The sequence below is a fragment of the Nakaseomyces bracarensis genome, assembly GCF_045282275.1.
Source record: "Nakaseomyces bracarensis strain CBM3 chromosome Unknown Scaff12_0, whole genome shotgun sequence".
NCBI classification, from domain to species: Eukaryota; Fungi; Ascomycota; class Saccharomycetes; order Saccharomycetales; family Saccharomycetaceae; genus Nakaseomyces; species Nakaseomyces bracarensis.
In genome coordinates, this window is record NW_027263958.1 from 760436 (window position 1) to 773471 (window position 13036).

At 35.4% G+C, this 13036-nt stretch overlaps 4 protein-coding genes across 4 annotated transcripts; 3 read left to right on the top strand and 1 right to left on the bottom strand.

Annotated features, from left to right (window-relative positions):
• Positions 1–98: 98 nt before the first annotated feature.
• Positions 99–2504, top strand: CDC4 (SCF ubiquitin ligase complex subunit CDC4; the record flags this gene model as incomplete). The annotated part of the gene is made up of 1 exon (XM_071053900.1): positions 99–2504. One exon carries the CDS (start codon positions 99–101, stop codon positions 2502–2504), a length of 2406 nt encoding a protein of 801 aa, XP_070910312.1.
• A 585-nt stretch (positions 2505–3089) lies between these two features.
• RNJ42_03737 (uncharacterized protein) lies at positions 3090–9338 on the top strand (the record flags this gene model as incomplete). The annotated part of the gene is made up of 1 exon (XM_071053901.1): positions 3090–9338. One exon carries the CDS (start codon positions 3090–3092, stop codon positions 9336–9338), a length of 6249 nt encoding a protein of 2082 aa, XP_070910313.1.
• A 458-nt stretch (positions 9339–9796) lies between these two features.
• On the top strand, positions 9797–11479 carry ULP1 (SUMO protease ULP1; the record flags this gene model as incomplete). The annotated part of the gene is made up of 1 exon (XM_071053902.1): positions 9797–11479. One exon carries the CDS (start codon positions 9797–9799, stop codon positions 11477–11479), a length of 1683 nt encoding a protein of 560 aa, XP_070910314.1.
• A 150-nt stretch (positions 11480–11629) lies between these two features.
• HST2 (histone deacetylase HST2) lies at positions 11630–12745 on the bottom strand (the record flags this gene model as incomplete). The annotated part of the gene is made up of 1 exon (XM_071053903.1): positions 11630–12745. The coding sequence occupies one exon, from the start codon at positions 12743–12745 to the stop codon at positions 11630–11632; it is 1116 nt and encodes a 371-aa protein (XP_070910315.1).
• Between the last annotated feature and the right edge of the window lie 291 nt (positions 12746–13036).

Here is a 13036-nt window from a genome sequence, read left to right on the forward strand (position 1 = left end):
TAAATCACGACACAAGGTTAAGAATACTTTCCCGCTGTACAAAAGAGAGAGGAAATAAATAAAAAAAAATTAAAAAACAACAACAACAAACTACTGTAATGAAGGTGAGTGAGTTTCCCTTGGCTGGTATAACTGTTCCGTATAAGTACCGCCTTAGCGGGAAGAGGAGGAACAGTGAAGAAGCTGGCGGTGCTCATAAGCGGAAATGTTTGGATGACTCCAAGACGGTTCTTCCGGGAAGTACTGGGACTGTTTCTGTGATTGAGATGTCTACGAATACGCCGAATGAAACAGAGATTGAGAAGGAGACACTTGATCAGAGTCTAGTGAATTCTATCTCTCAGAGCATGCACGAAATCACTCCTGATAATGTCGGTACTGGTATAATTTCTAGTGATTTGAACAGTATGGAACAGCATAATAATTCTGTGAACAGTAAGGGTAAAAATAGCGATGCAGTCTGTGCAGCTACTGGTACTATTCGTGGTATTGTAACAACCACAGAGACGGCTACCGGTTCTGCTGGAGGTGCTGGAAACCCTATGGACGTTTCTTCTGCAAATCCTTCCTCTAAAAATCCGAACAACAACAGTGGAGGTGGAAACGAAAATGCTATATCTGTTATGGAAAGTGTCGGTGAAAGTGCTGTACTTGATGATGGCGCGCTACCCCTCTCTCCAATTGCATCTACGCCTGGAGAAGGTTCTCCAATACTTAAGCCGTTGAACATGTTAGAGGATGTGAAAAAGGAAGAGAAAATAGAGACCGAACGGTTGATGAGTATTATCAAATCCAAGCTAGGAGATGTTAACGTGAATCACTTGATATATAGCCTTCTCTCCACTTTGCACAGAAGTGAGTTGTCAGATATCTCCACACTCTTGAGAGATAATTTGAAGAGGGATTTCATCACATCACTTCCTCTTGAGATTTCCATGAAAATACTCAATAAACTTCCTTTCGATTCGATTCATAATTGCATGCAAGTTTCAAAAAGTTGGAACACATTGATCAATGGAACACCAGCATTGTGGAAACATCTACTACTTTCTGAAAGTTTTGTTTCTAAAGATATATTCGATAGAAGATACCCAGTCGAGAATAATGTATTACTACCACCTAATGACAATGACTCGAGATACAGAAAGGATTTCCTAGAAAACTGTAGAATTCTGCAAAATTGGTATAATCCAAATTTCATACCCCAGAGAACCACTCTCAAAGGTCACATGACAAGTGTTGTGACTTGTCTTCAATTCGAAGATAATTACGTTATCACTGGTGCTGATGACAAGATGATCAGAGTATATGATTCAGTAACCAAGAAATTCTTGCTGGAATTGAGCGGCCATGATGGCGGGGTTTGGGCTTTGAAGTATGCAGGGAACGGTATTTTGGTTAGCGGGTCTACCGATAGAAGCGTTCGTATATGGAATATTGAATTAGGTAAGTGTACGCATGTTTTCAAAGGACATACTTCAACCGTCCGTTGTTTAGATATTGTCGAATATGAAGGTGTGAAATACATTGTAACTGGTTCAAGAGATAATACACTGCATATTTGGAAACTGCCGCCTACTTCTGTTAATGTGAATGAAAATATGCCAAACATCTACAATAGTAATGGCCCACTATTTTATCATAGCCCAGATGAGAATCCGTATTTTGTTGGTGTATTGAGAGGCCATATTGCATCGGTGAGAACTGTGTCTGGACATGGTAGAATAGTCATTAGTGGATCATATGACAATAATCTGATTGTATGGGATATAATACAGATGAAATGTCTCTACATATTAATGGGTCACTCTGATCGAATATATTCCACAATTTACGATCACAAGCGGAATAGGTGTATATCAGCAAGTATGGATTCTACTATTAAAATTTGGGATCTTCAGAATATATGGAACAACGGTGAATGTGTTAATGTTACTAATGCGGCAGTCCCATGCACCAAAATATGTGGACCGATGACAACACTTCAAGGACATACTGCTCTAGTTGGGCTGTTGAAGCTATCTGATAAATTCCTTGTGAGTGCAGCTGCTGATGGTTCGCTCCGTGGCTGGGACTCTGTAGATTACTCTCGCAAATTCGCCTATCACCACAATAATTTAAGTGCCATAACTACATTCTACATGACAGATAATATATTAGTAAGTGGGTCTGAAGGACAATTCAACATCTACAATTTAAGAACTGGAAAATTAATTCATTCTAATATCCTGAGTGACGCAGATCAGATTTGGTCGGTGAACTTTAAAGGCAGTGTCTTAGTTGCCGCTGTGGAGAAAGATGGACAAAGTTTTGTTGAAATTTTGGATTTCTCGAAGCAGGGACAAAGTTTACCTCCTGCCATCCATGAGAACCTTTCAGGATCTTCTATTTCCAACTCGTCATTATTATCTTCACACCAATCCGAATACAGTAACTCGAGACCTCACAGTACTGATAGTGCATATACCATTAGCTCCAATGCTATAGCCAGCTCATCTGAATAAAGAGTAAGGAATATAACATAGTTGAATAACATTGTTACATGTTTCGCCTTTCCCGCCCCAGGCTAATTTTTTAATTATTTTATATATAATCAATGTTGGTATATAATTAGTAATAAATACCCAAAACATTTAGGTTTAAAGTGTCGCTAAATTTGAACGATAGTTCATAAATATTTAACTGAATCTAATTCAATGCGATGAGATGTGTTCAAAAAATGTAAATGAAAGATTATGCTACGGGTATTTCTGTGCATGTGAAAAACTTTTCGATGCCCAAAGAGCGAAAAAATTAGTGTATGCTATATTTAAGTTAGAAGCTTTCTCTAGAGAGGCAAAAGCTATTTCTTTCAAGTTGAACTAATATAAATTAAGGAATTCTTCCAAAATCGTAACGTCCACCTAACTAGAATACTTTAAACTGTTTTTTGAACAATTGGTTTTGAGGAATTGATTTGATAGGACAAGAGTTTGAACAAAAACCAAGAAGATAGGGACAGAAATAAGAAAAACAGGAAAGCAAAAGGTAGCAGACCAATTGATATCTAGTTGGGCTTCATATTATTTACGTAGATAGTAAACTTACCAATGACATCTTCTAGGTTGAGTGTTAGTGCGGAGGAGAGTAAGCGGAAGAGACAAAAAGTCTCTGTTCCTAGTACTGAAGGTGGAAAGCTAAGAGATGACCCAGTATTGGAGACAAGATTAAAATATTATAACTTGGATTATGATCCCGATGTTAAGGTCCACATGAAAAATATTTATGATCCTAAGTCAAAGTATTTCAGTAGATCAATTGCGCCAAAGTTTCCTATTATTGATACCCTTCCGTACTCTATTGAAAGTCATATGGATCAGGCTAGGTATTTATGCCATGTAGTGTACAATTTGTATTTGTCTATTACGTCGTTAGATATTCAAGGACTTATATCTATTAATAGTAAAGATTTGGCTGCACTTCGAGATGAGGTTGATAGTTTAGTGCTACAGACAGACTTGTTCAGGATTTCTCCGTCATCCAGTGAATCAGATAGCCACTCCAACGATATCGGAGATTTTGATGAAACAGAAGACTTGGAAGAACAGCTAGATGACGAATATGTGGACATTGGTGGTCCTGATTTTAATGCAACCGGTAAGATTACAAGTAAGTCGGGCAATATTATAAATGTGAACTATTGGACGAATGAACTAAAAAATTGTATGCATTTTGACTTTCCCTTGACATTACGGAAATCGCTTGCCAAAGTCTACTATTATTTATCTTTGGTTCAAGGACAAAAAATCTATAGACAATTGCATGTTTCCATGTTCGAGACATTGGTCAACAACGATGATGAAGGCACAAATTTTACTGAATTGATGATTGAAAAGGGATTGATTCTGGATCACCAAATCATGTTTGATTTCCTAAGTGAATTTTTACCGTACCCAGATTCCGATTTTGTCAGATACGAGCTAACCTCTAAGGATGACTTGTTTCTTTTCAGATTACTGTTAAGACTGGCACATGCAGCAAAACCTTTTTATGACCGGGAAAAGCTAGATTTACTATCTAAGATTATGGCACAATTGTTATCCAGTTTGGCTCCTTCAACGATGTCGACTATTCTTCCGATAGTAACTTCGTTTGTTCCTTATCAATACAATAAGGGATCGAATATAATAGAATATTTTTCATTTTTCTTCAGCATGTGGAGTTCTGTAAGTGCAAATGTTGCTATTGATACACATATGTATGACTTAGTAGGTAATGTAGCTGAAAATGTGCATACTGTACTCATGAAAAATGATAAGGATTTGACAAATGAAATTAGTTTTAATGAATTTGGAATTTTAACCAGCGATCAGGCGGCGTTTATGTTTAATAGACTGCAAGGACATTTAAGAAGTGATGGTCAGATTCATTCTTACTCTAGAACTGTCCGCCCTTTTGTTTATATGCTAAACGGTAATGCACCAGAAAATTACTTGTCACATTTGAAGAAGTTAGCTAAATCTATTGAAACTTTCATACACCCTTCTAATAGCGGTTTTTGGACTAAGCCGATATCGAAATTCATTCACGGTTTTATTAAAATGTACCATGGCAGAGTTTACAAAGAGAAAAAGCTGATTGAGAAATCTCAAATTTCTGAATTTATGTTAACAGCAGCTTGCCATGAACAAATGGTTGATATTTTCTTAAAGTTGATAAAGATCGGATCACAAAATAAAAATTCTGATATCACTAACTCGTACATATCATCTCTGGCATATTTATTAGATGTTAAACCTCCTAATAGTAACAAAATATTTGAAAGTGTGCTGGTTGATCTATATGACTCATTTGGTGGTGAGTTTGTAAATTCGAGACATAGAATTATTGCCTCATTAAAGCAGTTTACAAGAGTTGTGCGCTTCATGACTCTAGATAAAATTTACCGTACTCATATTACTAACATCTTGCTCACTCTAGTTGCAAAAATTGATATGAACGATGTCCAATTGACAAGCAATATTGTTAACGGAATAGTTTCGATTATCTCATATATACCATTGAAATCGTATGAGTCACAAGACGAGTTTTTGGCATTCGAATCGCATACTTTACCATTTATTGAACAACATTACTACCATTTGAGAACTTCTACTAACGGTGAGACGTTTATTTATGATGAAGAATTCCTAGACAAAGCCTTCAAAGCTTCTACTACTATATTTGAGAGCGTACTAAAGATATATGTGGATAAGATATATCAGCTAGTTGATGTTGACCTTGAGGATGGACTCGTGACCAAATTAAATCAAACCACAATGGTCATGCAAGAATCTATGGATGATAAAATATTTTCATACTATGCTGACTTAATGATACGTACATTTTGGGATAATGATTCATTTAAAGAGAAGAATCCTAACTACGAAATTATCACAATACCTTTGGCTGCAATTGTCAAAAGAGAAAGTACTAGGAGCAAGTCTTTTATTTTAGCTTTGATGAATAATGTCAGGTTACAAGTTGAGAGAGGAGCTGGTTCTATTAGAAGTGTAACAGAGATTCAGCACAGAGATGTTAAGTTGGTACTGTACTTAAGTACCTTGAATGATGTATTGAGGCAAGCAAGAAGCACAATTTTGGAGTACAGTGATGAGCTTCTTGAATTTTTTTATTTTATTTTTGAAGAAATCACGAATCCACCTCTTGATGTTATCACTTCAATTCTACTTCATAATACTTTATATTCATTGACTACCACTGAGCTTGTTGATACTAGATTGTTTCCCCAAGATAGTAAATTTCAAGTAGAGGAGATGTGGGGTGGGCTACAGTTTGATGAAAGGAAATATGAAACTGAAAACCTAAATTTTAAATGGCACATACCTTCGAAGGCGGAAATTGATTTGGCAATTTCCTTTGTCAAGGAAATGGTCAAATATTGTGTGGCAGCTGTTGATAAGTTGCAAGAAACACCATTAACTGATACGCTTTATAGTGATAAAATTCAAAAATACGTGTTAGTAATTACGCATGCCCTATCAGGTTCCAGCTTGCTTTTTGACCCCGATTTTAACAGACATTCACTAAATAATTTTGGTTGGAACTATTTTGATGAAAAACTTACATTGTTCCAAAACCAACAAGAAGATTCAAAGGAACAAACTAAAGAAATCAGTGCCGAGCCACAAGATTCTCGGTCAGTAAAATTCGAGACTGAAAACATTGAGAAAATTGAATACAAGGATGAAGAATCAGATCTAATATTAGAGGATCACACAAATTCGGAGAGACCATCCGGGCCAAGTACTCCTGGATTGTCCTTTGATGGTAAATCTCAGATACCATCGTCGGATAGTGGGTTTAGAGAAATTGATATCTACAGGAGTAATTACTATTTTGGCAATACTCAAGAGGAAAGGTTTAATCACCCTCAATACTTGCATATTCATTCTGTGAGGTCTGAGATTGGAAAATTTTTCCATAAACTTTACCTATTCTTAACTAAAAATTTTGAAAATAATACAAACATGTTTCAAATTTTACTTCATGGAATGAAAGTCTGGTTTGCAGATGTTGGAAGAGAGGTGATCTTTAATGAAGAGCCTAGCGCTTACTTGGATCTCGACTTCTTAGAAAATATCCAATCTCTAGCACATCTTGACGAACCCTTTACCAGGACATGTCTTGCCGTTAAATCTGAATACTTTCATCAAAGTCGAGTGTTATTACACTCAACTACAAGGATTCCTTCTCAATTAGAAAACCTTTTATTGCGAGACATTATTAATTTATCAATCTCAATATACCCAGATATATTTACTTCCGCACAAACTACCTTGGTCTATTGTATGAAACAGTTGATAGGTTCATATGGAACAGTTATAAATGTTGTTCTGGATGCTCTAGGTAAAGCTCTAGAAGAAAATGATAAAATGAAGATTGATGTAATTCTGAAGCTATTATTAGTTAAGAAGATATACAGAAAATTAATGACAGACTATAAAAACCTTGAGCGCATATTATTTTTGTTAATTGAATGCTGCAAAATCAATGAATTTGAAATTGCTGTATACGCGGAACAGTTCTTGTTGTCAATTGGTAAGGGCGTTAAGATTCCTTCAAGTGTATGTATCATTGATAAGAATGCATATGAACCAATAACTCCTCCGGAAGCTTTAGTGGAACTTCAAACACAAGCAATCAGGCTTGCTAAAGATAAGAAGAGAACTTCCTATATTGATCTGTTGGTAAGTCTACAAGATAAATTTATCGCGTATCTGAAGAAACATGATGATATTGGTTGGAAGATTCCGATGTTTGTTGTACAATATATTACAAAATTACAATCTAGTCTTGAAATACAACCGGATGGTAAGTTCATCAGTATAATTCTAGAACAAACCGAGACTAAACACCCTCAAATGATTCATCTGGTAATCAAATCCATTTTAGGAGTAGCCAACAAAGTTTTGTCCATGTCTGATTATAAACATGATATCTCTAAAGCCTACCAAAGTACATTTGACCCTGAGTATATTAAAACTATTTCTACGAACGAACTTGGTGATGGAAGTGAATTCTTTAGGGAATGCAATAATTTTAAAAATCCGAATTATTTTATTGATTCTCGATCTTATGTAGGTTGGTTGTGTTGGGGAAGACCTATGAAGATTGTGAGGCCAGGAATGATCAACATTGCCCTTGATACTTCTGAAGTGGAAATGCTAAAGAATATCGGGGAGTTGATTACAAAAGAATGGGTAAATGATGTCTGTACACATTTAGTACACGACAATGAAAATCGTGGAGTTTTTAGCAGTGGTAATGTTTCGTTTTTCTCTTTTGTGTTGCTCCTCATAGAGAAGAGATATTGTTTCATGGATATCCAAGATATATTTGACTTATGTGAACGTATTTACAATACAAATGATAAACCTGCAATGATTATGGCAGTTGAAATCGTTGCCAGTTTAGTTACAGGTACGAAATACATGAGTGATAAGATGATATCCAAGAGGGATATCTTTATTGAGAAATTCTTATCACAAAAGCTAGGCTCTGAATTAAATCACGATGCTTTTGAGATTTGGAGTACTCTTACTTGGTGGCTACCAACAGTGGTCGATATTAGAAGATGCCCTCCAGTATATGAAATATTTAGTAAATTTACTGAAAGTTTAAATTCTAAGTCTGATGCTGCCACAGAACAAGTTTTCAAAATACAAATGTACAGGAGTATTCTTGTTGGACTTGAATATAGGACACCTAATACTGATGCTGAGTTCTCAAAGTTGGTGTTTGATCATCCATATGAACATGTCAGGGAATCTATTGCGAAACTTTTTGCTACTCTTGTCCAAAATAAAAGCTCGCCTTCTTATGATTCTCCTGAATCTCTAATTGAAACAAATAATGACAAATCACTCGGCTTAGGGGTACCATTAAAATTAATATCAGAAGATTTAGATAAATTCATCAGAAGACAATTCAATGAACTTAATGTAGAATTTGAAAAACTAGATGATTCACTATCCGTTCAACAATTATTAAAGACGAAATATTATTATATTGCCTCGACACTGTATTACTGGATTAGGGAGATGGCTAGAGGGCCTAATAGAGTGCTATTAATACCCTATATTGTAGAATTAGTTCTCCCATTCCTTGTTTCAATGATCAGACAAAAAGAACTGAGTAAACTATCAGGATTAGAGCTCAGGAAATTATATATCGGTCTGGCTTATATGCCTTTTAGAAAGGAGAATTTGGAGGGTATAGTTGACCTGGTATGCCAAAAAAAACAGCAAGAATCATCGTACTTGTTACAGATTCAGCTATCTTTTGTCCAGCATTTTTTCTCTAACCAGTTATTGCAATTAACCAGAGACGAGAGAGATAAGATTTTGCATTTTGTTACAAGTAATCTATATGATGCTGATTTTGTCGAAGTCAGAATTAAAGCTAGTGCCGTAATGTCTGATATTGTTCATAATCTAAGGCAAGAAGATCTTGACACGTTGATCAAGAAGTTTGAGGATGGTCTTGGAGCATATTCATGGGAAAAGAAAAAAGAACTTTCAAAAAATGATCCAATTACTCATGGTCATATTCTCGGGTTGGGTTCTGTTATCTCTGCATTTCCTTATGTCTTCCCTCTTCCTCAATGGATACCTAAGCAATTGAGCACTATCTCATCCTGGGCTAGAACAAGTGGCATTTCAGGTATGGCTGCCAAAAACACCATCAACGAATTCAAGAAAGTACGAGCTGATACTTGGCACTTTGACAGGCTCTCTTTTACATCAGAAGAGCTTGAGGATTTGGAAGGTGTACTGTGGAGAAGTTATTATGCATGAAGATATCATTAACGTTTGTTTTTTTTTAACACTAAGAAAGATCACATTTTAGCTAAGGTTTTTTTTAGATTTTTTTCCCTCTTTGCTACAATATCTAAGTATTAATATATAGAATAATAAAAAGATACATACATAAATTAAGACGTTATTGTTGTTGTTGTTGTTGTTGTTGTTGTTACAATTATTATTATTATTATAATTATTATTTTATATTTACAATTTTCATATTTAGGAGGTCGAATAATATTTTTTTATGAGGGCCCTTTAAAATTGGGCGATGACCCAAGAAAAAAAATGAAAGGTTGGAATTTGGGAGGGCTGGTCTAAATAAAATATAAAACTATGGGATAAGTTGTTCGGGTAGTTATCAATATTTCCATTTCATGAATATTAAAAAGAATATTTATTAACAATCAATATCCCCTAAAGAGTGATAAAAATATTTAGAGTTGCATCTGATGACATTGGGTTCTACTGACTGTAAGAGATCATACACCCCAGTGTACTCGCAAATTTCAACTAATCGATTGATGAACGACAGTTATACAGTGTTTGGCAAGAGGAGAAACTTGAAGAAGACAGCTGGAATTACTAAAGGAATAAGAAGTATTTCGAAGCAATCAATGGGAACCCAAACTCAGGGTAGAAATGCAGGAAGAGCTGCGAAGATCATACGATGGATAAGTAATATAATATCACCCATTGCCAGAGAGGGTAAAAATGAGAGGTTAGAAGGTAGTACAAAAGACTCATTAGAGGACATAGATATACCACACTTAGCTGATAACCGAACAAAAAAGAGAGCTATAAGTAATAATAGGAACGAATTTAGCTATTCTAATAAGTCAAGGAGAACTGATAGTTCCGATATAAGCTTTTCAGATTTGGGACCGAAGCGTGTTCTTCAGAAACCACTTACTTTTTCCAAGCATCCATTTGGTTGGAATGAATGGAAGACTACACGACCAACTGACGATAATAACAAGGATACCAGGAGTGCTACACATTATGGTACATCCTTTCAAAGATCTTTGAAGAAAAGACACATACCTAATAACCAAGGATTTATGGGGTTAACGGAACCTGAAACTGTAAAGGAGCTGGAATACCTCAGAAAAATATATAATGGTGAATATGAGATGCCTGAGACGGTAAGGGCAGAGAGAGAAAGACAACTAGAGTTATTGGAAGAAGATAGGAGGAATGACAAACATCTAAAGGATTCAATATGGAACCTTTCACAAAGAATTAGCTCTGTGCTTCGAGATAATTTTCCATCTAGTGCTGAGAATGATCTATCTATTCTAGGTGTCAAAAAAATAGATCCACTGGAAAAGAAAAAGAAAGACTTTGAGAGACAAAAACTTAAGTTTGACAGATCCAAAATACTATTTGAAGAAGAGCACAAGAACTACAAGAAACTTCAAGAGGAAAGAAGAAGGATACAAACAGAGGCCAGACAAAAAGATCAGAAGAAAACTCTGGTGCCGAAACTTTCTGGAGATGCAGTTAATGAAGTACAAAAAGTATTGAGGCGAAACGATAATGGCCTATTAATGAATAGAGACAATTTAGAAATACATGTAAGAGATTTTAAAACCCTAGGGAAGACCAGATGGTTAAATGATACTATAATTGAATTTTTTATGAAAACCATTGAAAAGAGACAAGACAGTACGGTTGCATTCAACTCTTTTTTTTACACAACACTATCTGAAAGAGGATACCAGGGCGTCAGAAGATGGATGAAACGAAAGAAGAAACAAATTTCAAAGCTAGATAAAATTTTTGTCCCGGTTAACCTGAATCAATCACACTGGGCCTTGGGACTTATTGACATAAAAAACAAGAGGATAATTTTCACTGATTCATTATCCAATGGCCCAAATGCTATGAGTTTTGCTATCTTGACTGATTTAAAAAATTACGTCATAGAGGAAAGTCAAAAGGAATTAGGCGAGGATTTTGAATTAGTTCATTTACAATGTCCACAGCAACCAAATGGTTATGACTGTGGTATCTATGTTTGTATGAACACCCTTTATCTAAGTAATGACCAGAATGCTGATTATGAATATGAAGAAGCAGTACAAATGCGAACCTACATAGGTCACATGATTTTATCGGACGTTCTAAAATAATTATGGAAGTATAAATTTATTTAGTTGTAAATGCGATAAGTAAAATAACAATTATCTAGTGCAACAAAACTAACTGAAAATAATCATCATGTAACTGTCTGATATAAAAAATGATGTAATAATAACAAAGAGCAACTATCATATATATAATCAACTCTTGTAATCAGTAGCTATCGTTTTCACTTCTTTCTCACTATCTCTAGAATGTTGTTCTTCATAAGTGTTCTCTTTATCTTGTATTCGCGTAGATTCTTCTACTGAAGGGGTAGCTTTAAGTTTTTCAGTATCAGTAATATGTTTATGGTTTTCCTGTGATTCAGCTTTACGGTCAGGGCTGATTGTTAGCTCTTGAATTTCTGAAATTATCTCTTCAACATCATGTTCTTCATGTATCTTATCACTATCTATTAGTTCCATGAGTTCCTTATGCCATCCTAGCTCAGTTGCTAATTTATCTGCAAAATCATCGGTCAGTTCCTGACACCTAATATCCAGATCTCTTGGAGAATTCCTAAAGTCACCGACGACTTCCAAGTTACACAACACTCTTCTAACATTTTTTGGGATCTCTTCTGGCAATGAAGCAAAGGGAAAAACAGTTAAAGATGTGCCCGCCACGATAACAAGGTTCTTCTTATCACTTAACAGCCACTCTTGGTCGCTATCCCAGGAATCGAAGTACTCTAACGGTAAGTTCTCCCCAAAGAATACAATCTTAGGTTTTATCAGACCCTCACAATCTTCACACTTAACATAGTCAAACTTTTTCGGATCATTCTTTGGATCACTAATATACTGAGAGAACTTCCTCAAGTTTTCTTTAAAATATTCTAATGGATATTCTTTGTCACACTCTAGGCAGTGATTCATGGCAAAACTTCCATGGGCTTCAACTATTTGATCAGGGTTAATACCTGCCTCCCTCTCTAACGTGTCGATATTCTGGGTATATATGCGATGTAACCTATCTTTATCCTGAAACAGCCGCATCATGTAATGGAACTTAGAAGGTTTGAAGTTACCAGGGTATAATTCATTGGCTAGCATATAAAAGGGCTGTGGATTCTTCTGGTAGTAGTCGATATCGAATACAGCTTCTGCGTACGGTAGGTTTAGCTTAGACAAGTTGTGGTAGAGCCCTGTCTTAGGGGATCTGAAGTCTGGTATACCACTGGATGTAGATATACCAGCACCTACCATGAAAATAACTTTACCATCCGGATATTTCTTTAAGTGCTCCGCTATAACTTTTATCTGTTCTTTCATTGTACTTATTTAATGCTATCTTTTGTACTTTTTTAGTTATATTAATTATTCCTAGTTTATTTATCTTTTTTGGGTTAACTATAATTATATATTATAGCTCAGTTCATAATTAGATTAGCCAAGATAGAGTTTGTCTGTGTTCAATAAAATATTACCAAATTCCCGGTTTCTCGGATAAATAGCAAAGAACAAGCCGTACCGCAATAAACCGGAACAACAACGATTCTACGCTTTTATTTAATTGCTTCTACGCATTTATTTTAATTGATTCTCTACTTTTTTATACCAGAG